Here is a 26231-nt window from a genome sequence, read left to right as displayed (position 1 = left end):
CCATGAAACTTTTTTTAAAATACTGAAGAGAAGGAATTAAGAAAATAATCTTAATTAATGATAGAAATATCATCGGCCCATATATGTGTATTCACACAAACTTTTAGATCATTATTACAATCATGACTCTTGAAAATAAGTTCATCAAACTCTCCCTAACTAGCATTTATTTTTGCAGAACAAAAAATTATGACATTAACTGAACTTGGCTAATTTTCTTTACCTATTAAACCGATTTCAGTTTTAAATGTGAGAAATGCTAGAGGATTTTAGTTTCCATTAGACATCAAGAGTATAGCTAAGATGAGTTGGAAACTAAATGGATCAAATCTGAATTTGATCAGAAAACCAGTTCTTTGCATTGTAAGTTATGTAATAAAATGCATTCTGTTGGTCTTGTACATATACAATCTTTACAGAGTTTCTGTCCAAAAATAAAAAAAAGTTTTGTTTTCAAAAAAAGCATATCAGAAACCAATTGTAAAGCAGTCAGTGCAGTTTATAAGCTCATGGTCAACCCCAACATGATGTGAAAGGAATTATAATATAGAGCACTGTTTTTTAAAAACAAAATAATTTTTTTCTCATTCTTTTATAAAAAATTGTTATTCAGAGACAGAAAGGATTTATAGTGCTAGCCAATTTTTTTTTTCTTTTTTTTTTACTTCCACAGTAGCAGAAATAGCTAATTATGATTTTTAGGTAAGCCAAAGTCACATTGTATTCAGTCAAGCCTACTACTAACTACAGAGCAAGTCTGCCAGTGGTGAAAATAAGTAAAAGATTGGATTAATCAACAGTGCAACTCAACAGGCACAAAGGATAAAAAAATCATAATATTTTAACATTAATTTCTGTATTATTTGCTCCAGAAGATCTACTGTGATAATATCAGTGTGGTGGTACTTTGATGATACTGTAGATATTTATGATGATAAAGAGAGAAAAGATGAGTGACTAGAATAGCTCTTAATGGAAGAATTATTTTGTTCATCTGCTGTCATGATACTTTATTTTGTTAATTATATTATTTGAATGGGGAATTTGCATACTAAGCACAGTGAAAGAAAAAGATCGGAATAAAGGAAGGAATGAATTACAGAAGCAGTGATCATAATACGTAGAATGACAACAGAAGATGTAAGAAATCAAATCTAAGGTGTTGGTAGAAGAGATGTTCAAACTACGATTTGAAGGCGATGTTCCATAGTCATGTCGCAGTGGGTCAAAAGTACAAGTTTGAGAAAGCTGATGTCAGGCAGGAGATCACCCTTTGAGAGGGATCAATGAAGTCAAAAGCTCCAAAGAGCTGGGAAGCATGAAGACCAAATGAAAGCCACTATTTTGGGTTAGAACATATTCCTGGTTACATCAGTGAGAACAATCTTATAACTGGAGAGGCTGTAAATCAGGAACAGGTATTAGAAGATGGCTGTTCAGCAGCTCAGTGTTGTGATTGCACTTACAGATAGCTAGCACAGATTAATAAGCATTTCTAATGGCCATTGTATTGCCATGCTTTCATAATTTTGAATGTATAGTTATACTCTGCACACGGGCATCCCTGTGTTTTGGCCATTGAACTATAAACATTCTGTACTTCAACAAGATAATTCATGAAAGATAATTCACTCTATTTGCTAAGTAGAGCATACCGATCACTCAAAAGGCAGCTTCAGATCAAGCCGTGGTTTGTTTGTTGGTTGTAAAGAGTAGAACAGGAAGCTCTTGAGGAAGAGTTAATTATACAATATATGAAGTGTGGAAGGTTGGGCTGGATCAGGACTTTAAAACAAATATTAAAGTTAACATCCTAATTGTGCAGAGAGAGATATAGAGGACTCATTAGGGGGCACTTGACTTTCTACATTTATTCCAAACCGGTCCCTGTGTATGGTTTCATCTCTGTGTTGCTGTGGATACTGTCTTTCTGAGGAGACTAAATGCCGTTTTCGTCATAAGAAATTCTAAGTCAGTCTCAGAATCAGTAGTGAAGCAGTTCCTATATACAAATAATAATTAAAGGAAATTTAAATTAATTATAAATTATTATAAATATATATAATTTCACCTTCTATGGTTTCATTCCTAGACAGGAACCTCAATAAATCTAGTCACAAAATACAGATCAGCACGCTGTTTCTCTCTCCAGCTTTGCTGGTTTTTTAAATCATTAGTTCTTTCCATGGATATTCTAATCGAACTGAGCTTGATTTTTCCAGTTGTTAATGACAGTAATTTTTTTTGCTTCAAATTCTACAAAATTAGGAGCAGCCCCTAAGTATGGTCACACTCGATCCTCGTGGTTTTAATGGAGTTCATCAAAATGCATTGTATTCTGCTATGCCCGTCTCACCTTCCAATTTATTAACATAGGCTACCATCTGTTCATATGCAGTGTCCAGGGCTGTGATTGCAATCTTTGCCTAATTCAATTTAGTATTAATCTCCTGAAGCAGCATCTTTTGTGTTATAAAGTTGGTTCCTTTCGGCATCCAATCAAGAAGCGATGAAATAGTCCATTTGCAAAAGGATTGCTGATGTGATAAAAAAGATTAAATTAGCCAAGATCCTGTTTCTGGGTTTTCCCACCTTATATATTCCCGAATCTATCCAGCCACTCCCATCAGCTTAAATTCAGGAAATGAGTGTGTCATCACTCCAGTCTCTAACAGAAAACCAACACTTGAACATCCAGTTTATGCTTCTTTTTCCCGAGAGCAGTTCCGAGTGGCTGTTCAGGCTGCGTCCTCTGACGGTACAGCCGAATGCCTCTTTATCTGCTCAGGGGAGGTGCGGACCCGCGGCTGCTGCTGGGGAGTACGGCTGCTCTTCAGCAGTGCCGCCCACCTCCTTTGCAGCAGGCCCTGCGAGCCAGGCGCCAGCAGGCGTTACGCCTCTCTGCCTTGTCTTCTCCCTTGAGTCTTGCCCAGGACAGCCTAGCCAGGAGGCTGCTGACATGGCATGGAGAAGGTAGAGGGAAGAGCAGCTTCCATGGCAGTGGCCTTTTGCTGGACAAGAGTGCAGTGGCTGCGCATCTCCGTGAGTACCAAGGCGGCGTATCTGCACGTGAGAGGGCGGGTGGCTGCTGTCGGAGGAAACTTCTCGGATTCTGGGTGAGAAAAGGACACACCAAAGCACAGTTCAAGTCCCCACAGCTGCTGAGATTAGGGCTACACTGTGCCAAGCAAACAAAACTGTACTAAAATCTGGTATTAAATTCATAATTTCATTCTAGATTTTCTTCCGTTATAAGTTAATAACAATGTTTAGCCTTTGCATAGTATTGAAAGTTTTATGCAAAATTTAACAAATTAAGTCCACACCGGTTCTATTTTTTTTCTGATCTAAGGAGCCTGGGATTATTTTCACGTATAGATTTTGCATGGTGAAGGTATTACATGTTTCTCTTTCAAAATTGACTTCATTAGATATGAGCCTTTTTTTTTTTTGGTTTAGGTTTGGTTTTTTTCGTTGCATTCAGGAAGCAACAGTGATTTGCATGACAGATTATACATTGTTGTTTGGCATCTAGTTTATACAAGCATATCTGAGCTTGTAGGATGTTAATATTTTTGTACTGTCTCGTCCTCAAATTATTCTGTATTTATGGTACAAACAAATGAGAACAGAGAGAGAATTTCACCAGCAGTGCAAGTGATTTGTTACTGACTTCACATGGTAAGAAATATTTTCCTTTCTGAGTACGAAAATGCAAAGGTTCAAAGATAATGAGAGAGTAATGATCTGAAATTAGGCATGCAATTACTAAAGTAACTTTTTATATTCTCTGTCCTCAGAAATGTCTTTTTCAGACCTTTTGTATCTCTAACTTTTGAATAGGTCAGATCAAATGTCCAAAGCTATCCAGTGTGTTAGAAAGAGAACATTCTAATTGCTGTTGTTATGATAATCTAATTCTGGTAGTGGCCAGAAGTCAAGACCAGGATCAGGCCAGAAATCAATTAGCTGCTGTGTAAATACAGCTGTAGACAGTCTCAGTCATGCAGAGCTAAGATTCTGAAGTGTCAGGCCTTATAAAAATAGAACAAGGAAGTCATTACACTATTCTATGTGTTTAATGTAGGTTTGCTTTTTAAGTTTGCCATTGTCTTCGATGCATAAGCAGATCTCACCTTCCTGTTTCTCTCACAGACTGCTCTTTCTTGACAGAAACTAATAAAGTGATTTGAAAGAGAAGAGGCAGGTCCATGAGTTGATGCTGAGCACAGAGACAGCATAGAATAAAACCAAAAAGACTAATGCTGCCCAGAGAAAGGTCACGCCATTTGGTGGCAGATTTCAAGTCTATTTTCACTCCAACTTTACAATTTACGAAGTTCCCCTTAGACAAAATGCAGTCGTGGCTTAGAGGGAGACTAGAGAGCAGATCTGGGGAGGGGAGGCTGAGGTTATGCAAGGGAGAAAAGGGTAGCATCCACCAGATCGCAGGGTTTCATCAGGTATCAAAATATGAAACCTTTTCACTTTAGTGAATCTCATTCTGCATTCACGCATTTCAACAAATACATTCCATCCTCGTTTTTCCAGAGTCCTGGGGAATTACGGATTCATATGTAGTCTCATGGGGGATTCAGAGAGACTACGAAGGCAAAGACAAGGAGATTACAGTTGGGGTTAATATAAACTTTCCTTTGGCAGATAATCAATAAGATTGAATGTGACATGATAGGAGGAAGAAGGGAGTTGGAAATGCTCTTCGGTCAGCAATGATGTTAATAACAGCAGCTACATAGTGCTTGTACTGGAGGGCTGAGCTTTGCGAGAGTGAGAATCCACTTGAGTACCTATCGTGCAACACAGAGATCCCCAGGCTTGCCTAAAAAGCACTGTAGCCATACCAAATGGCAGTATCTTGTTGAAGTTAATTAGACCTGCTAATTTAGATAAGTGGATGGAACTGTTCCCAGCAGCTAAGTTAATATTTCTTCATGGCATCGTATTGTGCTGTATCAGTGTGTCATCTTACTCGGAACTACCTCCGAGATCTCTAGCATGGCATGACTTTGCACTTGGGGTCATGCCCACTATATCATTTGGTCATTCCCTAACCCATTTTCTTTGATATTACATACTGAACGATAACCAGAACAGTAAGTACTACTGAGTGTTTATGCTGCAGTACAAGTCTACAGTAATCTTAATAAGTGAAGGCTTCTTTGTTTCTGATTGTAGGTGTATTCATGGTGCCAGATGTTACTAGAAAACATATAGTGCATCAATGAATGCCTGACTTCATTATATAGCCTTAAAGTTGTCACTCAATAATAGCAGTGTATATTGCCCACACAATTAATAATGAAAACCTTATTTAATCTGCTTTTAACCACTGGATATTAATCTTGTTCTGAAACTGTCATTAGCTCTTACCCAGGCAGTCACTGATGGGAAGACATTTGGGTATAAACTTTTCCAGCGTTGCCTACTGTGACCAAGACAATTTTTCTAGTCAACGTATACTAGTACTACTATGCTGGATAGGTTATCAAACTGTAAATGATGCTCTAAATGAACCCTACATTGATTAATAATTAGGGGTTATTTATCGCTTACACAGCCCTGTCCTTTCCACAAACCAATGAGTTGAGTATGCAAGTAAGGGAGAAGCATTCTGTTCAGCTGAAGGGGCTGTCTGTCACCTACAGGAGCAGGAAGAGAGCTCTGCCCTATACCAAGGGGCAGTCAAGACTTCTTCTGTAGTTTATTAAGTATCTCAGCCCAGAAGAATAATTTGCCTCTTCTTTCTTCTTATCCTTGATTACAGTTCTTCACCAGTAAGATGATAACACTTCCCCTAATGCAGGGGAATGTAGCCCAGCAGCTAGGGTTTGAATTTCCCTGTCCTATTACTTTGAGGGGTTTATTCCCCTTATCTCTGTCAGAGCGGAGCTGCATAATGCTCACACAGTAGGAGTGGAACCTAGCTGCTGCATCTCTTCATGAATTCTGTGAGCTAATCCACTGTGTGAATCCACTTACATTTCGGATTTCTTTCCTTTTAGAAACAGTAACCAATGACAGCTTTCTTCTCAACCAGAATAAAACATTTGAGTAAAAGAAAATTTAAAGCAACAAGCAGCCTGCATGCTATTTTTTATTCTGCCTATTAAACATCACGCTAAAACACTTCATAAAAGCTTTCCTCATACAGGAAACAACTGTTGTTCTCCTAGCCTCTCTTTTATTAAGTTGAACTCAGTCTTTTACTTTCAGGACGTTCGCACATATGGAGATTCACTAGTGTCTTTTTTCTCCTATAGATACACGGGTAAATTTCCCCTTACAGGCAAGTGCAGTAGTTCTAAACTAATCATCTCCCAGCACCCCCAGGAGAATAGGATAAGGCCATTAAAACTACTTGTTTCCACATTATGTTTTAATAAACCTTGAGTGCAATGTGCTGGGTAACAATTAGAGAAGAACCTCTGTGTTTCTGCCTTTGCTTCTGTTTTACAGACAGATCCAGATACAACACAGGTAATTAAAAAAGCGCAGCCTCACATTCATCTTGCTGCCTGATTATTCCTGTTCTGTACTTCATTTTACAAATTGCTTATAAAATGCTACCATGCCTATTTGGTAATGCTTTATGCTCACTTTGCACTCTTGTGACAAGCCAAAGAGCAGAGAATCAAGTCTAAATGTTTCCTTCATGGAAAGATACTTTTTTATTAAACAATAAGTAACCTGTCATAAAAATAACACTGAACATGCAAAGCTGAGCATTCAGCAGTTAAGACCAAGTACAATTAAAGCTGTTTTTATTACCTTTATTCTCTTTTGCCTCCCAGATTCAAGCATTACAATATAGCATTTAATTTTGTGATAACGTTTTCCGAGAAGCAGTGGTTTCCAAGAATCCTGTATATTCTTTCTTTATTTTGCATTTTTTATACATATTAGATATTTATGAAAGCCAAAATCAATGTAGACTGGATTCACATTACCAGCATTACTTATCCTGTTTTGTTACTTTCTAATTATGTGATTACTTTGAATAAATGTTGAAACTTCAGTATAAAGTATTTGAAATTTCCATCATATTCTTCAGAACCAGGGCTTTAATCATCATCATAGGTCTCATCAAATAGGACAATTTCTTCTGGTCCATTCAAAGCTTGCTTTTCCTTAGGCTTTCCATGGTCAATTCATGTACAAAGCAAGAATTCTACTAACAGTAAAAAAAAGCACAATCCAGATTATTTCAATCCTTGGAAACAAGTTCTTATTTCCTTCTGTATTCAATAGTAGCCATGAATATCTAAGACAGAATTTTGTCTCTGAGTGTTTGTTCTTTGAATATTATTGATCTGTTTAGCTTTCATGGGACATAAATTTCACTCTGATGTACTATGGAAGGGTAAAAGCTGAGGCTGATCTTATTAAATTACTTGCTGTACTGGCATTTTTCTTTGTCTTGGTTGCAAGCAGGACAGAGCAAGTTTATACTAAATCAAGCTGCATATCTTGCATCTTGAGTTGTCCTGTTGGTGATAAACCCATCCACTTTTCTGGAATTTTTCTGGAGGCATTTGGCCGTGAAGTAGTAATTAATTGATGAGACTAGCATGCTAAATTTTCAATAAGGATTAAAAAAAAGCAACTCAGTAACATTAAGAAGATATCAAAGTTAATTTGCCTAAAGTAATTTGAAATGTTTAGGCAATATAACATAGTGGGCTAAAAAAGGCAAATGCAATCTTTTGTGGTAGAAAATAAGAGCTGTTTGCAACAGATTCACACATCCCTTATGATATTACATGTTGCATCTCTTAGTGTGTGACGTTGGCATTTGATGACCTTGAAGTTCCCATAAGTAGTTTACCTCTCCCAGAAAGTAATGTGCAGCTCTGCCTTTTCGGATGCTGGGCAGGTGGCCCTGAACTCACTTGTACCTGCTGTGAAACATGAAGCAAAGCAGAGCACTCTGAGCAAATGGCCTCTCACTTTGAGAGCTCCTCCTTGAATATAAAGGGCAATGTCATATCAGCTTTTAAAGTGCACTGCCTTAAGCCAAGGATTGATTAGCCCGCCTCCACTGCAGGCAAGAAGACAAAAAAGAACAGTGAATCCATTTTTTCTCACAATTCAGAATGAGACAGTCTGCCTTCCTTCCCTGGTCCCTGTTCAGTGAGGAAAAATGACTCTCTGGTTAAGAAATCTTTGAACAAGATCTACTCTGCCGTTCATAATTTATGTCTGTTCCCTTAGTAAATTCACTTGATCTCCCTATACCTCAGTTTCCCATTTGTAAAATGTGAATAGCACAGCTTAATCACCTCATAGAGGTGTTCAAGGTGTAATCCATCATGTTTGTGAAGTGTTCGAAGATATTTTGATGTAAATTTCCAAGCAAATGCAGAGAAAAGATTGAATATGTAGAACTCTTTTATGGAAGACACAATCTATTTTTAAAAGGAGAATTAGAGGGGGTTTTAGTTGTAAATAAGTTGTCAGTACAATCCAAAAAAGGAAGTAATGACAGAAGTTTTTCAGTTTCCAGTTTATTATATTTATCTTGACACAAAGAGCCCTTTCAGAAAGGTCGGTAGTATTTCGCGTTATCAAAATCAATGTAAATTACACATAATTATCAATTAGTTGTGTCCTGGTCTGTATTTCAGTTTAATAACGTGACTTCCATTGCCTTAAGCAAGATATAAAAACCCTAGGATGAGATGTCTAGTAGAATGTAATGTTTCCTTCTAAATCGGTTATGAACTTTGAGTTTACATTTTTCTTCATTTGTGGCCCGATCCAATATGTTAAATTCAATCAGGGTCTTCCAGTTCGTTTCAGCGGTACAGGAATTAAGTCTAGAGCACTATAAGCATAATACCCACATTAGAAGAGGCAATGGCACGGCGACCGACTCCTGTACTGTAGGGAAACTGCATTGGGATCGAGTACCCAAAACATTAACTTCTGCTTTTATCCAAAACGTAGGTGCATCACACTGGTATAATGTTTCCACAGGGATTCAGAGGGAGAAATACCAATTCATAATCAATATCATTCCTCACGGGACTTCCTTAAGAGCTCTTCTTCCACTGCCCATACTCAGTTCGTGCCATGCACATGCTTCCCGATTATAGGACTGAAAGTTTGGAAATAGGTTTTCTGAAACAGCAATTCTGAAAGAAATAGACAAAATATGCAGCTGGTAGTCTCTAGAGTGATTGGTAAGTAATTATTGCAAATAATATGCAATTATGTCACAATGGTTGGAAATAGAGTTTTGATGGGAAATTTTCCCAACACGATTTCCTTATGCTTGGCCTCAATCATTTCCATTTTAATAAATTGTAATGTAATAGCGTGTATGTAACAGCCAAACCAATTGATTGTGATATAATTAATTTGCTACACACAAATATTCTTTGTAGTAGTTAGTCATCTCTCAAACATTATCTTTACAGCCTGGAAACTGGACAATTTTTTTTTTGTTACTTTTCCATATATATTCATGTATATCTAGTCAATTTGTTCATTTTTTACAGACAAATTTCCTTCTTGCAGTTCTTGTTCATAAGGATTTTAAATATTCTTTAAAACCACCTCATTAGAATCCTTCAAGCAGTTTAACTATATGCTGTTACAAAAACAGTGGCTAGGAAACTGCTGTAGAAAAAAAAAATGCTCTCAGCTTTTGTACCCAAATAAGGGAAAATTAGAGTTGAACAAAATATCAAATTGATTACCTGAGTATTGAAAATGTTCATCTTTTATTAAGGGAGTTAGATTACCCTTTTTCCTTTTTTAGCAACTAATGCATATACAAAATTACATGTATACTCAGAGTGATGTTATTACCTCAAGGTTAAAAAGGAAAAAGGATTCTATAGTGAACGGGATTCTATTCCAGACTGTTAAACGTCATTACGTCTTTGGTGTCACGTAGATGTTTCTGCTTAATAAGTCATCATTACGAGTCTATTGACAAAATACTGTGACACTACCAATTTCAGACCAAGTCATAATAGTTGTATTGCAGTTTCTTTTTGTTTGCTGCCTTAGGAAAATCTTCACAGCTTTCTTTAGCAATTGCTGGGAAAATGAGCAAGAAATCAAATGTGAATCCAAAGTATTGCTGTTGGGTCACAGGCCTGTGAAGAAAGTACCTGGGATTATAGTCCCTCCTACAATGTCTCCTTATACATTCTTCTGTAAAAGAACAATTGTCTGTAATTAGATTATTTCCTAGATAGTGTCATCACACACCAAACACATTTGCATATGTTAAGGCATTCTATATAATAGTCTTTTTAAAAAAATATCTCTTGTGCTGAACAAAAGATTTATTTTTTTTCTCAGTGCTGTTGCTTACTGGAAGTTTTGTGAAAGGTGTTACTGTAATTGTAATTTGTACAGCTGAGATGGAATGACTCTCTCTACAGTTTTCGTTGTAGTTACAACGTCTGTTGCTGCAAATCTGTCGAAAGCATACGTGCATTAAAGCATTACCCCAAGGAGATACTAAAAACACCCCACAGTGTAATCAATAGTGTGAAAAAGATACTCTTACTGGGACTGTGATAGATAAAAGCAGCTAAAGTGCCCTGTATGCACAGATTGCAGTTTACAGAAATCTCGTCAGTATTTTTTCATTGATTCATGATACAGAAATATAGAATAATGTGCCATTGTCACTAACAGGAACTGCAAATGTTCTTGTTATGAAACTTAATAGGTGCTTATAAAAACACTCTGCACTACAAGGAACGTTTCATAAAAGTAGCAACACAAAAGGTTAATAATATTAGGTTTACTATACTGGAGATTCTGTTTATCTAGAATCAGTTATGAGAAAGGTCTAATATTTTTATCGTAATCTCTGCTGAGCGTATTTGCACAGCATACAATTGGTAAGTTTAGTTCAAGACCAAATCAGTATTGTAATAATTTTGCAAAGCAAGAGTGGACTTTTTTAGAACGAGTTGTGTCGTGCAGCTAGTCATCTGTCTTCCAGAAAGTTCAAAATGTATATGTCTGTATAAGAAAACATGGAGCCAGGAAGAAAACTTCCATGAAAAAAGACACAGATCTCCAAACTTCATACATATATCCTGTGTTGTCTCACATTTGCATTAATTTGTGCATGTTTTTTGAGAAATTAAGAAAGCAATTCGTGGGTCCTAATCTAAAGTCAGAATGCCTATAGTGATGTTCCTATGCTTTCTAACTGAAATCCACGGTTACTGTAGATAACCCATCTAATATCATCCAGTTATAATGGTCACGGGCTGACTCATATGGGCACCTGTTTTCGCTGTTCTTTGGTTTATATAAACTGAAGAGGTAATATGCATGGATACACAATGACTTTGTAGATCATGTGAAGTATTTTCTGATGTTCTCATAGGTTAATATTAGGAATTGAGGAGGCATTTTTCACTTATATGTAGCTACAAGTAAAATCCTAGGAGACTCTTTTTAAATATTCTTTCCAAGGTATAATAGCCTGGAGAAGAAAAAACTCAATTATTCATGAATTACTTTCGTGCTCATTTCTAACGTGTTAAAATTTAGATCTTAACTTAAAAAAGAAAATATCAATGAATGGTATTGCGTAAGATGTACCTTCCTAGACAACTTTGCCCATTATTGGCAGCAGCTCATTTCTAAAATCGAAATAAGCATTAGCATGGTTTGTGATACTATAGCAAACATTCTTAAGTTGCACTGTATAATCTAATAACCCATTCATGCAACCCTTGAATGAAAAAATGCTATTCACTTCAGAAATTCCACTCTATTGGGATGCAATATAAGACAGATTTTTCTTAATGACTTAAGCAGTAGATGTGCAGTGAATTTGATACCAATAAGATAATTATTCTGTCAAAGACTGGTCTTACTTGTAAGAATTACCTTTTATTGAGCAAATGTTTGGTCATCTAGCTGTCTACAATAATAGATTGTGGAAAAACTCCTACCAGAATAAAAAGAATAAGATTCCTCAGGTCTGTAGAAAGTAAGAACCATTAGAGTAGCTATAGATCTTTCTCTCTGTGGTTCTGTTTAGGGCTAGTAGCCAATGATATTATGCTAGGGAGAATTTGTAGTGCTCTCAAGTAGCAATTGGGCATGAACAGATGCAATATTTAGACAGAAACTGCTTTACTGATTTTCCTGGAGTGTGATGAAAAGGCAATAAAGGTGAAAATGTTAACACAATGCTAAAAAGGCAGTAAAAGCCCACAGGGGCCCTTCATAAGCTGATTCCCACAACATTTAGTAATTCATTGCATAATAATATGCTTCTGAAACACTTCTTGTATGGCACAGTGATATTACTTGAGTGCTGATGTGACATAATAATAAACTAAAAATTTCCTGTTAAGGTACCTGGTCAGATCTGAAAAACACCGACTGTGTTTTTCACAGTGCATTTGCACTGACAGAGAACTGAGTGGTATATTCAGGTGTGTGTATGACAGAGGATGGGATCCCCCCACTGTTACATAAAACCAGGTTCACATCCAAATATATATGAAAAATTTGTGTAATACTATGTTACAATGCAAGCGGAAGTAAGGAGCAAAAAGGAGGTTTGAAAGAGGTGAGTTCTTAATACCTACTATTTACACAAGAACATCATTCCTGCCCAGCATCTGTATTAGGTCACTTTTTAAGGGAGCTGGGAAAAGAGATTAGTCTTTTGCTTAAGGTGAATGTGCAAGTGACATGACACCTCACACAGATGAGGTCTGTGGAGATTTTAGGAATCTGTGAGCAGTAAGTGAAGGAAGGATAAGTGCCCAGGATTTGTGGATCCATCGTTTCCGGCCGTGGGAAAGGGAACGAAAGACTTGAGCAAGGACACGGGGCGTTGGGTAATGGAGTGAGGGACCGGAGTTGTCCAGGGGCTGCAGTGCCTGGACGGGAAAGGCTGCAGGGCAGTGTGGATAAGTTAAAACAGGGATCATAAACCTGGAAGAAAGATGGAAATTCGTGCCAAAGCAACTAAATCAGACTTTTAAAATGCAGAAAGTGGTTATAGCTGGCTCCATGGCTCCTGCCGTTCGTGATCATCTGCATATCCATTATGTTGAAAACAGGAGGACACTGAGAAGGTGGAGAAGCCCATTTGAAAAACCTCAAAAACACTTTATTAAACCAGCTTTTTTCCTTGTGCCATGTATAAATCACATATCTACAGAGCTGCACAGTTGTCTCCTCTTTCCTTTTCTTACCTGTATGTGGTAAATGCAGCCCATTTACTAATGCACGTTTCACAGGTTCATATAGGACTGGCATTTATAGCTGTTAGTTCATTTGGCTACCACACAGCTATAGTCATCATTTCTAACTTGACGCAGATTCTTAATGATTTTGTAACAACCAAAGAAGCATTTAAAGAACAGGAAGCCAGCAAGTTTGTGGGTTTTCCTCACTGCAGTGAAGAGAGTTGAAAAGCCTAACTTGTGGTCTGGTCTTTGTTTTGGTTTGTTTTTCCTAAGGGTACTCAGAACCTGAAGATTGATACTGTGTGTACTACTACCTCTAAAAAAATCAAACCAATTGTGCTTTCAAATGCAAGTACTGTATTATTATGTCACTAGTGCATTGAGGCACAAGAATGTTATTTACTGTTAGAATGCTATTAAATGCTTTTATTTGAACTCATTCTATTACAGAACATGAAAAGCAGCGGTTATGCAAAAGCACAGATTATATGAATTTGCACTTCAAAGTGAAATGGTTTTATAATGAATATGTGCGAGAACTCTCAGCTTTCAAGGATGCTGTGCCTGAATACTCGCTGTAAGTAGCATATAGGGAAGTCTCCCATGAGTTTGGGCTTGGTGCAAGGTTTATTTTGGTCAAATATTTATGCTTAAGTTTGTGCAAGACCTCAAGGTGCATAGCACTGACAACTCTTTACTTTTTGTACTTTCTTCTCTTTAATTCTTCATTCTATAAAATGAGATAGTCTAGGTATTGAAAATGCTATTAGCTAAATCATAGGACTCTATCCACCTGTTGTAACTGCAGCTTTTCATTGATGACAAAACATTTTGGTCAGAAACTGCCTGAGGAAGGTATGAAATGTCGGAACAGCCTATTTGTTATAAGCCCCTGCATTTGTTTCATACTCAAATTTGGATAAAGATACACTGCTAATGGCATATACTACTGAAATGATTCTTATTGCACTGGGTTAATATTCACCTGCTGTTTTCATTTTTGTTTTTCCTCCTGAACTGATAGATTCAATCCTGTCTTTTTAGATGAGCTATCCTTAATCTCATTTCTTAATCTTCTGCAAGTCTGCTGATTTGCTGAGATGGTTTGGGGCCTGTTATTGTTTGGTTGTTTTTTTTTTTTTTTACATAGGCTAAAGAAAAATTATGTTTTAGTAAAGCAAAGTTTTCTCCGAGTTATTTCACATACAAATAAAAAATAAATGTTAACAAAGAACCAATACTGATAAGAGACACATTCTGAAAAAAAAAAAAAAGGCACGCAGAATATGATCTCTGCAAAACATGGAGACATTTCTCTCATACCTAGTGCTAATTTTACCTCACTGGGATAGACCAGTTAAAATACTGTGAAACTGAAGCCTGAAAGACATTTCGGTAGCCGCAGTGCCTTTGGTGGCAAAAATTTTTCTAGGACAATAGACTTTTTAGCAACTAGAACAGGTGTGAAGACACAAGTTGTCAAACTGCTGGATGATATGGCATGTCTCAGGATCTTTATGAAATGTACTTACTTTACAAAATTGTTTTTAATTTTCAGGTGGTTTGAACCATTTGTCATTCAGTGGCTGGATGAAAATGAGGATGTCTCAATGGAATTTCTTCATGGAGCACTAGAAAGAGACAAAAAAGATGGGGTGAGCCTTTAGTTTTTAAAGAAAAGAATGAAGAAAGTATTAAGATGGTTATTTAGTATCACAAAACCAGAAGTACATTTGGTCCCACAGTATCCTTGTTAGACCTCACAAGATACACAGTCAGTAATGGTTCTTGGAAGGTAACCCTATGGACAAATTCCTGCTCTAATTCCATCTGCCTAAATTCCCTATAGACTTCAATCTATGGTTTCACTAAACTCTGATGTGAGACCAATGTCATGAAAGAGAATTTTGTTTTTATTTTTAAGAGGTTTGAAAGTAATAGAAATGTGAAAAGCCACATTATCACTGAGACTTTTTTAAAATTTATTTTTTATTTATTACTTTTTATGACTCTAGGAAGAATTTCAAGTGTAAGAAAATCAGTTAATACAGTTTTTATCTCTGAACAAGTATTAACTCATTTGAATGTTTCTCTCTAGTTTCAGCAAACATCAGATCATGCCCTCTTCTCTTGTTCTGTGGTCGACGTCTTCACACAGCTCAATCAAAGCTTTGAGATTATTAGGAAACTGGAGTGTCCTAATCCAGAAGCACTATCTCATTTAATGAGAAGATTTGCAAAGGTAAATTAAAATCGATGCATCTCAACTAATCTTGAGAGGGAGTGACATTGTGTTGCCATGTACTTAAAAGCTAAGTAATTCCAATGTTGTTTAGAATCAATCTCTTCTGTCTCTGACTAGGATCCTTAGAAAGACATGCCGTCTGTGGCTTAAGACTGTTTTTCGTCTATTTTGTCAAAATCGCTTACCAGTTAGAGAAGTTCTATCTTCTCTGAGATTTCATATTTACATGTGTTATACAATCAGTTGTTATTCTTGCTAAGTATTGATTACAATTCTGTGAAATGCAATTACCTAATTAGTCAGTGCAAGGGAAGGAAAAGTTCAAGGTATGGCAGTAAAGTATTGCTGGTTGAAGCCCTGAGGTGGTAGTTCTTATTCACCTGACGTTTGATAAACTCAACATTGTGAGGGCAACTGTCTCTTTGGATTGTAACATTTCTTCACAAGCTTTAGATTTCCATTACAGTCCTGATGGCTTTTTAAAAGTTTACATTTATTCCCGTGCTTCCATTGCAACAGTTTTCCATTTGCAAACAAAGTTCCTATTTACATGATTATGGCAAGGTAAGCTCTTATGGCCAGGCTTTGAAGAGTGCTCCCTTGGTCTTTTTTTTCCATTATATTTTTGATCTATGCATTGTCACCCTAGAGGATTTTGTGACCTTGCTACTGTTCCATTATGTAGCACATTGCAAGGAGTAGAGAGCTCAATGCTTCTCAACACTAGTATGACTAAAATTAAAGTTTCTCTGCTGTTGAAGATTACATTCCATTAAGAGCAACCTACCATCTGTTGTGCAGGGATTTGAAAATGTGCACACAGGATTGTTTACATTATATCTAAAAAAATAATATATATACTATATGTGTAAGCACCTGTTAAAATCCATAATTTATATACCTCTCTTTTTTTGTGTTTTTTTAATTATTTTTGGTTTATATGATGAAATTTGCCATTTAAGATTCTTCTCCTCTCCTAGACTATCAACAAAGTGCTTCTTCAGTATGCTGTAATTATTTCAAATTACTTCAGCTCATATTGTGATAAAGAAAATGTGGTGAGTAAAAAGCTGTGTTTTGTTTCTGCCTCAGAAATTACCTTTAAATTATTTGCTGTATTTCTTGAAAATGTAATCATTATTGTATCTGAGAAAAAGCACGAACAGAGGAAGGGATTTTTCTTTTGCTTTATTTTTTAATAAGGTCAGCATGTTTTCATGGCTGCTTACACTGATGTGTAAAAAGCTGGAATAGGTGGAATTAGTTAAGAGTCCTAGTTAATAATTTCAGTATTAGAGTAGAAAAAAATTACAAGATGGCCAGAAACACTCCCTGGATAACAGCCTTATACAATGATGAATATGATGAATATATCTTCATTTTTTCCACACAGAAGAAATCTTTGTTTGAGTTTTCATTTTGCATTGGCTTGCTTCCCTTTATCAATTTATTCATTAGAGAGTTTATAAGATCATTGTTCCCTGTGCAGGGAGTGTGTGCAGACGTTTCTGCTGCTACCACTCACTCTCTGTGCTTTATCCATGCAGCAGTGAGAAGAAAATCATGTGCTAGTTTGTTGCCTCACTGCTTCCAAGGGACTCCCTAATGAAGGACCAGATTGCCATGACACAGAAATAAATGAGATATGGCCACTAATGACGTGGTTAAGCAAATCAAGACATTATCAATAGCTTAATATGACCAAGGAAAATTGTTCTTGTAAACTGACTTTTCAGTATCACTGATGTTCAATCAAAGCTAGTGCTCCTGGGGCAGGGAACATTTAGCACTATGCCTGCTATATTTACTAGTACGTTGGATAGATGTATCAGACTATGATTAGATAAGTAACTGCAGCACCATCCTCATATTATTCACCTATAAAGGTACAGCCCTCACACAGCTCATACACAGATCTCAGCCAGGTTTGTCACGTCCCTGTGCGTGGCTTGAGGAGGCGCTCATTATTGCCAGTGCTCTCTGTACTGTGAGACGGTGTCATAATCTAGAGGTCACCAACGCATACACAGTAATGGAATTCAGAAAGACATCTATTGCAGCTAAATATCAATTATTGGTGGTTCTTCTTATGAGCAACATTCCAAAAGACTAAGCTTATTAATTTTTCAGGCTATAGATATATTTGCCAGGAGAGACTTATACCGTTCTGTTCCTTTTACACAATTTTGTCTAAAATAGAATTAATAAATAAAAATACCAAACTCAAAACTGTGTTATTAAATAGAAGTTTTATACACAAGTTTTTACAGAGGAGTAACTTTTATTTATATAGATGTGTCATGTCTAAGATTTAACTTCACACTTCAGATATTTTCAAACTTGAAGCCCTTTGCAGTAAACACATTGAGAAGACTCACTTTAGTAGATAACCACACATCTTTCTTCTGGCAGTACTAAATCTTTTCAGCATCTGAAAACAGTAAAAGCACCAGACAAAGTTTGGCAATCATTGTGTAAGGAGAATCAGTCTTTTAGCTGTAGAAACACTAGGAAACGAGCCAGGGATAGGATAGAATAGCATAGAAAATACTGTTTCAGTTGGAAGACACCTACAACGATCATCTAGTCCAACTGCCTGACCAATTCAGGGCTGACCAAAAGTTAAAGCAAGATGTTAGGGTCATTGTCCAAATATCTCTTAAACACTGACAGGTTTGGGGCATTGAGCACCTCTCTAGCAAGGCTGTTCCAGAGTTTGACCACCCTCTTGGTAAATAGATGTTTCCTAATGTCAAACCTGAACCTCCCCTGAGGCAGCTCTGAACCATTCCCACACATCCTATCGCTGGATACCAGTTGATATATGATAGACCAGCACACCATAACACCAGGGTTTTCCCCATAATCTAGCAGGATGTAAATTTTCATGCAATTTTTAACTTTACAGATACATCTTCTATACATTCCTTACCTCTCTCCCCTCCAGGGCAAATACAGAGCTGAAAAGAATACAACATTCTCTCTCCCCAGTAGAGAGGAGTGAATGCATTACATGTTTTCTACTTTAATGCTAATCAGTCGAAACCAAGCTGCAGCTAAAATAATCTCTGTATTTGACCCAATATGAGCCATAACTATTCTCAAAATTCAGTGTAAAAAAACCCCTTAACTTTGTAGCTTCTTTTTTTCCCATGTCTTTCAATTTAATGCTAATATTGAATAAAGCTTACTGCTTTCTAGAAGAAATGAGTCATAATACATAGTGTTGTCATCGAGTCAAACTGTATGGTCTTTTGGCCTGTCTGATAGGATTTTTTTTTAATTGTTGGAGTGATTGATTTCTGAAGCCACCCTGGTATACCAATCTTTATTAAAGCTTTAGATGGAATTAATTTCATTATGATATAAAGTATTATATCAAATGTCTTTGAGGGATGTAACTTACTTTTAACAGAAGCTACTTTTTTGAAATACATACTTTTAGCTTAATAAAAGACCATTTGATCTGGTGATCTCAATTAAAAGTCTACATCCTGCATTAGAGTTGATAGAAGAGATTAAAACAAATATTTTTTTTGATTAAAGTCAAATTTTTGCATTCTTTTTCAAGTTGATACTTCTACTATTTTTATTAAACACTACAAAATGTGCACATCAACTGTTCAAATAAAAGCATTCCAAAGGTACTTTTCATGAAGGCATGTATCTAATGTAAAAACATCCTCTTATCTTCCACCTCCTGTCAGAGTGTACAAACAAACCTGGGTTTATGTATTGTACTTGCCACTCACTTTCATGTGTTGTTGCATCTGGCTGTCTGATTCCTGTAAATTGCTGCAAACTGTATTCTGAAGGACAAGATGATAATGAAATAATAAGATGAGAACATTTTTAAGCTCTGGATCTGTTATATACTGACAGCACTAGAAATTTTTCCATTCAGCCAAGGTAGGCTTAGGGTCTGAAAGAGCAACCTCAGCTAGCCTCAAAGGAAACGTTGACAACTGCCTCAGCATGAAGTATTTATCTCGTAGCTTCACTCTATTGCCAAAGGCGATTGCACTTGTTTTGAATAAAAGAACCAAGACTTTATATTCAGCTACTTATTCCCCCATCAGAAATTGTAATCATTGATTTGTGATATTGCAGAATATTTCCAGAATAATCGATATGTCAGAAGAGAGGAGACAGCACAGGAGAGGATGACACAGTCTTAGTGATCAGAAATTAACAGAAGGTACATAAACAAATAGAAGAAGTGGGGTTTGTGGATTTTTCAAGAGACAGGAAGAGAGGTGATATTTCAACTATTATACAAAGCCAGCTGTCTTTTGCAGGAGGCCAAGTAGAAACTTGACTGGGAGGCAGTAATGTACAGATTAAGAAGTTAGATCAAATTTCTTTTTTTTTTTTTTCCTTCAGTTGAGGACGACTCTGACACCAGACTTGTTTGGGAGTAATGTAGAACTAATTAAAGCTAAATGATGTTATTGATCTTTTGAATACCAAAATCTAATCCCACTGTGTTCCAGCACTACATTGGAACATGTTATTAACTAGAAAGGTACAAATAAGTATCAATTACTGTAATCATTCCATCACCTTCTTGTTGTCTGAAAAAAAGTATATATGTTTTATTGAAATGCATTACTTCAGTGTCTAAATTAATCCAATCATGCACTAGAACACACTGACCTTGGCCAACCAGAGCTCTTTCAGCAAGTGTGGTCTTATTGCTTCAACCGCACCATACAAACCAGCGTATAATGTCATCTGAGTACACAAAACTCTAGTGATAGATCCTTTCTGCCATAATTTTGTAATAAGCTGCTTAATTTTATCCTTGTCTTACTTTTTACCTTGTATTTATCCAGCAATTTCTGTCTTTTACACTGTGGCGCTCTATTCTGCCTTAAAGAAATGAGCTGAAACACTAACTTTTCAAGCAATGCAAAATGTACATTTCTGAAATGTTACTCTGTTACTAACAGAACTGCCTGTTGATTTATTCCAATACTTAAGCATCAGCTGTTATCTGGGTTACAGGCCTGTCACCATTTTCCTGCAAAGGCTGGGTCTAGAAAGCAATCTGGCATTCCCTTTCCCTCAGTCTATTTTCACTCCCAAAGTCCTTTGATCATTTTTGTGTCTCCTCTCAGAGAGACGATACTGTACTACCTGCGTTCATCCACCAGATATAATTGTATTAAGTATGACTAGCAACTGCATGGGATATAAGTTTCAGGACATGAAATACTGGGATCTGGAAACTGCCCAGCTGGTTGGGAGAAGGTCTTAGTTTCCTGTGGGGCAACACTCTCCTAAGGGCGTAATGGGCAGTCACTGGCTGAGTGGGTTTGCTGGCTGGGCAAAGGCGAGTGTGAATTAAGGAGGGAAGGGGAGGCAGCGGTCGTCGGGAACCTGAGATCCTCCTCTAAGAAACACAGTTGTGTGAATGTAGGGCTGCTGAAGAACTGGTCTTCAGCCCAGAGGCTGTGAATACACAAGTTCATCCATAAAAGGAGCGTAACATGCACATTCTCACATTTGGTGCTCTCTTTGTAGCCCTGTATCTTGATGAACAACATTCAACAATTAAGAGTCCAGCTTGAGAAAATGTTTGAGTCCATGGGAGGAAAGGAGGTGAGTCATAATTTTTTCCTGGTTCATTCAAAGTTCCTTAGAGATCATTAGCATCATGATTTCAACCTAGTCACAGCCTTCACTTTTGTTTGCAAAGAAAATCAAATTTTTTTTTTAAAAAAAGAGTCTACAAGAACTATTTAATGTCCAGAAAGACCTAATACTATTTCACAGAAACATGCTAATGATCTGTAAAGTTCATCCAGCGCTGGGTGTTTTGTGTTGTAATCTGTACTGCCAGCTTTATTTTAATGTTCGTATTGGACTATACTTTGCTTTTCTATGTATTGGTACGTTTTGCCTGTATCTGAAAATGTTGCAGAATATGTGCTTTGTGCTTTGTCTGTAATGTGTCTTGTCTTTGTCTAATGCCTTTGACTTGCAATCCACTGAGCAGAAGAAAGAAGGAGAGAGATTCTCTTATGAGGTTTGTGATAGTAAGCATCTTTTATTATTCCTGACTCTATTTTCTAAGGCTAAAAACAGTCACATTTCCTACTAATTTCCATTGATGTATTTGTGTAATTCCCTATGATCTAAAATCAAAAAGAGCTATGCTTGGGCATTCAGTTGACACTCTAAATTGAAAAGTTTTATTAGGCAGATAGTGTAAAGTCTTTCAGAATTTAAAAAAAAAAAAAAATCTATAAAACATTATTTAAGTGCACTTTTCAGTATCTGAGGGGCTGCTTGTATTCAAGATTTGGCACCATTTCACCCAGAGCTGCTACTCAACAGTCTAGAACATGCTTAGCTTTATCTTCTTTTATATTTCGGAAGACTCAAGAGTGCCTGAAGTCCTGTCAACAGTAAAAGGACATAAAGATGTGCTTCAATACTTTGCTGATTGTAGTCTTTGACGGTTTTGAAAGCTAATGAAGAAACTAGCATCTTTTCAAGCTATAGAATCTTGTCGTCTTGTTAAAAAGCAATGTTTAGGTCATGAATATATGATCTTTATTATCAGTAGCTGGCTTTAAAAAAGAAGTTACGCATACCTCAGCTTTTTCTTGTTGAGACTGTAGTTTGATAGTTTCATAAACCTTTGATCTAATGTGACCACACTGTAGAGAGAATTGGAAAATACGTTGTTTCATATTTCCACATCTGCAGTGGGACACTACAGAGGTAAGGTAGTCCCCTGTGTCACGCAGTGAATAGCATCTTCCAAATGAACCTACAGATTAACTCCACGGTGAGGAGGTTTTGTTGAGCTACTAATAGCTTCCTGAAGCTGCCATGGAAAAAATACTTCCTGCTCCAGAGAACATGAAATAAACTTCTGCAGCCTTGTCATCATCAAAAATTTCATATCAAACTTTAAAAATATATATAGTTATCATCCAGACATGGCTATGGTTTTTGTGGTTACTATTAATCCCCTTTCACTCCCCGAATATTAGAAATAATGTTGTCTTCCATGCTCTTATATTCTCTGCAAAGTACTTTTTTATTAAGGTCTTGGATCCAATACTACATGTTGAATGTCATGAATCATAAAAACAGCTAAGTGTCCATAAATCCTGATGAAGACAAGGGCAGAGGAAAGCTGAGTAGCACTTTATGCTTATATCTATCAAAGTACTTTCAAATCAGAATATTCTCTTGAATCTCCAAAATGTTCCATTTTCCTCAAGAAAATATTAGTTTTGCTTTTGCTCCCAATAGCTTATATAATAAAAAACTATAGTAAAGAAATAATTAGGGTTTTTCATAGCAGTTTTCTTTCAAAATCTCTCATCATTCCTCATCTGTTTTGCTTTCCTTTTTGATGTTAATGAGGATGGATTATTAAGGGTGTTACAGTATCAAAGCAATGTTTCCTACAAATATGGTACAACATGCAACCTTGGAGAGAATTCTGAGATATTTTTCTAAAAGCTGTTTGTTAGGTACCTAAAGTGCATCTCTGATTCATAGTCTAAGAAAAAAGATCTAAAAAATACAAAGTTTTGTTTGTTTCTCAGTAGGGGAATTTCTTGAAGAAAAGTACATTCATGTTCAATTTTTGGTCACCCATATCAAAGTGCCCCTAAAATGTTTGTCCTCAAACTGGAATACTTACTCCCCTAGCTATTCCAAGAGCATAAATGCTAATGGCCAATTTGCCTTATTGAACTGGTACTTATAAGAAACAAAGCCAGCAATAAAATGTGTAACTGTTTCCTTGCAGGGAGAAAATAGTTTAATATTTTGCTGGTGGAGGGCATAAAAAGTTAGATGATTTTCAGTGGAATAATGAGACCTATTTCAGTTGAAGCAAAACTAATTCTAAGAAAAATTAAACACTGATAATCTCCTCAGTGTCACATTTTGAACAGTATTTCTTTCAAACTATGCAGGCAAAATGTCACAACCAAGCAGCAGGCCCTACATTCAGAGTAGACCTATTGCACATTGCAGGGCAGGGAGCTCTATAAATAGAGAAAAAAATGGGCACTCAGCTCTCCTGCCATTAAAATAAAATAGTCTGAACGATATGAGTTTATTAACTCTCCTCTTCTGCTGTAGTCAAGCAGGAAGGCTACTTAAAATTTGTATCAATGAGATCAGTCTGCCACAACAAAGAGTAGTAAAGTGGGATCCAACCCACTGCCACCTTTTTAAAAATCAAGTCCAAAATCATGGGAATATATTATCATAATGCAGAATTCTGGTTTAACTCCTGTTTGTTTCATCCAAAAGGAGTGCATATATTTGCACTAAATCATTTTTTCATGTCTGACAAGTTGGAAGCTGATAAAAGGGAAAGAAAAGAAGTTAATGCTTATGTTGCTTTCACCAGATGGCAGAACGTGGCAGAAATGAGTTACAGCAATTGGGATCCAAAAAAAGGTGGAAAGCAAAAGTAGGTTGTTTATGTACAACGGTGTTGTATTGGCTGTAGGTGAATCATATTTCCACTCCAGTAAGTTCAGTTCCAACTTCACATTGTAAAGCTTGGGAATTCCTATAGGAATCTATACGTGGGCCTCAAGACTTTGATGGGATGACAGAGGCCCAGACTTAAGCAGAATAGTTCTGAAGTGTCCGTAACATCTCAAAATGGGATTGACTGTACCTAGATAGTCAGGGGATGATGTCCGTCAGACACAAAAAGAACCACTACAGTGATGGATCTAATAAATATCTGTGTCTTCCCTAGATGTACATAGAATATGTAAAACTATTTTCTGAATGGAAGTAACCAGGTGGTCCCATTAGGAAACTATACACAATTAGGCCTGTGAAACTGCAGATAAATGGAATTCCAAGTAAACAGATTCCCTTTAACTCATGCAAAAGTAGTTTGTATCTCTGCAGTTTCCTATAGAAACACTACCAAATTTGCAGTTAACAAGGTTACGTCCACACTAGCACACGTTAAATTACAGCATGGAATAGCTCAATCTAACACATTATGTTGAAAGCAGCCAAATTCATCAGATATTTAGCTCTTCCAAGGCTTGTGCGTATAAAAAATTTCACAGTTTTAGACAGGCAGCATTTGGAAACAATGATGTTCAAATATTTCTTACTTTTTATTTTTTCAGCTGTTCAGCAAAAGTATTCTCTGCTTTTGTTTAGTATTCAGAAAAAGTCAAACTTCTAATTATCTATTTAATACTCTATAATTAACAGATCTTATGAAGCGTGCCAGCAAATTTATGAGTATGTTCTGTTGTGTGTAAAAATTAACTCTGTTATTTAAGAAGATGGTAAAATAACAGAAATATTTATGAACCTAAGCAAGCCAAGCAATTTCAGAATTGGTAGAAAAGTATGATTTACATGGTAACAGGTTAATAACATTTCCAGTACTAAAATAAGTTTGCTCTTTAAAAAAATCCAGGTTTCGACAACTGCGCAACATACCAAAATATGTTCAGTAATGAACAGTATGAACTGTAAACGGAACCCAAGAAACAAAGGGATAAATGGTCTTTTCTCTCTTTTGATTCTTGAATTGGCTCAGGAAGCAGAGATGGTTGTTTTTATTGTTACTCCCTTGCTAGTAAGTAATCTCAGCCCAGTCAAGCATGCTGAGGACTTCTCTTGGTAACTGGAAAGCCTTAGATAAACGAATCAATCTCTTCGTCACTGATTTGCCTCACTGGGAAACTTACCTCCCTTACACAGCAGTTTTGAGAGTTATGTGTGACTTTCTCAGGTAGTGTGTTGTGATGTCAACCTGCATCTAAGTCTTTCAGCTTGTCAACTTCATTAAGCCAAACCACTTGCACAGTGCTATAGTGCATTTCCCACCCAATGCTTCCCTAAGAATAAGCAAACCTGGTATACAATGTGTTGGCAGTTGTTCAAACCGTTGCTGAAATAACAGATCCTTCTAAAGCACAAATAAAATTATTTATTGAGCTTGTTGCAAAACTGTGATGTTTTTGCACAGTGTAGTCATGTTGTGAGCTACAGCCTTTTAGAATATTTAAGAGGGAGACAGTAACTCTTCCTACTTCCACTGAAATCTTTTTTTTTTCCAAATATTTTGGTTTTTAAGTCATCATAGCTGAACATATTTTTCATAGTAAAAACTCAGTGAATTAATTTATGCATAAAAGATAATCCCCAATAGTGCGCATGATGTGCAGAGATACCAAAAGCTGACTCATCTCCACCACACAAGGCCATCCTAAAACCATCTTTACCAGTTGTGAAGTCCCCCCAGAATTTCATAGTATAGAACCATCATAATAGTTCCCATCTTAGCTGTACGATATCAGAAAAAAACCCAGGTCATGGCTGTGGTGCATTTGGATGATGCCAGTCAAGGGCTGATGCCTGAGGACCCTCTGACTTGCCCTGGGAACTCACTAGCACATAGAGGACATGTGGTCAAATAAATGAAAAGTGCACACTTAGTCCTGATGAGACACTCAAATTGCTGTATTTTGCAGCAGCTAAACAAAAATAACAATAGCATTTAAAAATCTTGCTAACATGTTCTCAGTTGTCACATCACCAGGTGTCTAGCGCCTGGCTGGCGAGCCCGCATACCTCTTTGTATTCCACTCCTCCCTATGACTCTGCATTAGTGAGCACGAGCATGTGTATACACAAGGCCGGGTGTCCCGCCAGATGCCTCCAGCTGTGCACACACAAACTTGTTCATGCAATTTGTGAGCACAAAGCCCTCTAAAATGTCTAGCACTTGCATGCACCTTTCTATAATGTGT

The 26231-nt window shown here is 36.7% G+C and overlaps 1 protein-coding gene across 4 annotated transcripts in view; it reads left to right on the top strand.

Moving 5' to 3' along the window:
* Window positions 1-26231, top strand: part of UNC13C (unc-13 homolog C) — a 217713-nt gene that overhangs the window by 160746 nt on the left and 30736 nt on the right. For all 4 annotated transcript variants that reach the window (XM_054836497.1, XM_054836499.1, XM_054836500.1 and 1 more), the window contains 5 exons: window positions 13662-13788; window positions 14770-14866; window positions 15310-15453; window positions 16437-16514; window positions 20983-21060. In XM_054836497.1, coding sequence (XP_054692472.1) covers window positions 13662-13788; window positions 14770-14866; window positions 15310-15453; window positions 16437-16514; window positions 20983-21060 — 524 coding nt within the window. The remainder of the gene's footprint in view (window positions 1-13661; window positions 13789-14769; window positions 14867-15309; window positions 15454-16436; window positions 16515-20982; window positions 21061-26231) is intronic.

The sequence above is a fragment of the Grus americana genome, chromosome 10 (genome assembly GCF_028858705.1).
Source record: "Grus americana isolate bGruAme1 chromosome 10, bGruAme1.mat, whole genome shotgun sequence".
NCBI classification, from domain to species: Eukaryota; Metazoa; Chordata; class Aves; order Gruiformes; family Gruidae; genus Grus; species Grus americana.
The sequence above is the reverse complement of the archived record's forward strand: the minus strand, read 5'-3'. Positions and strand labels throughout refer to the sequence as shown.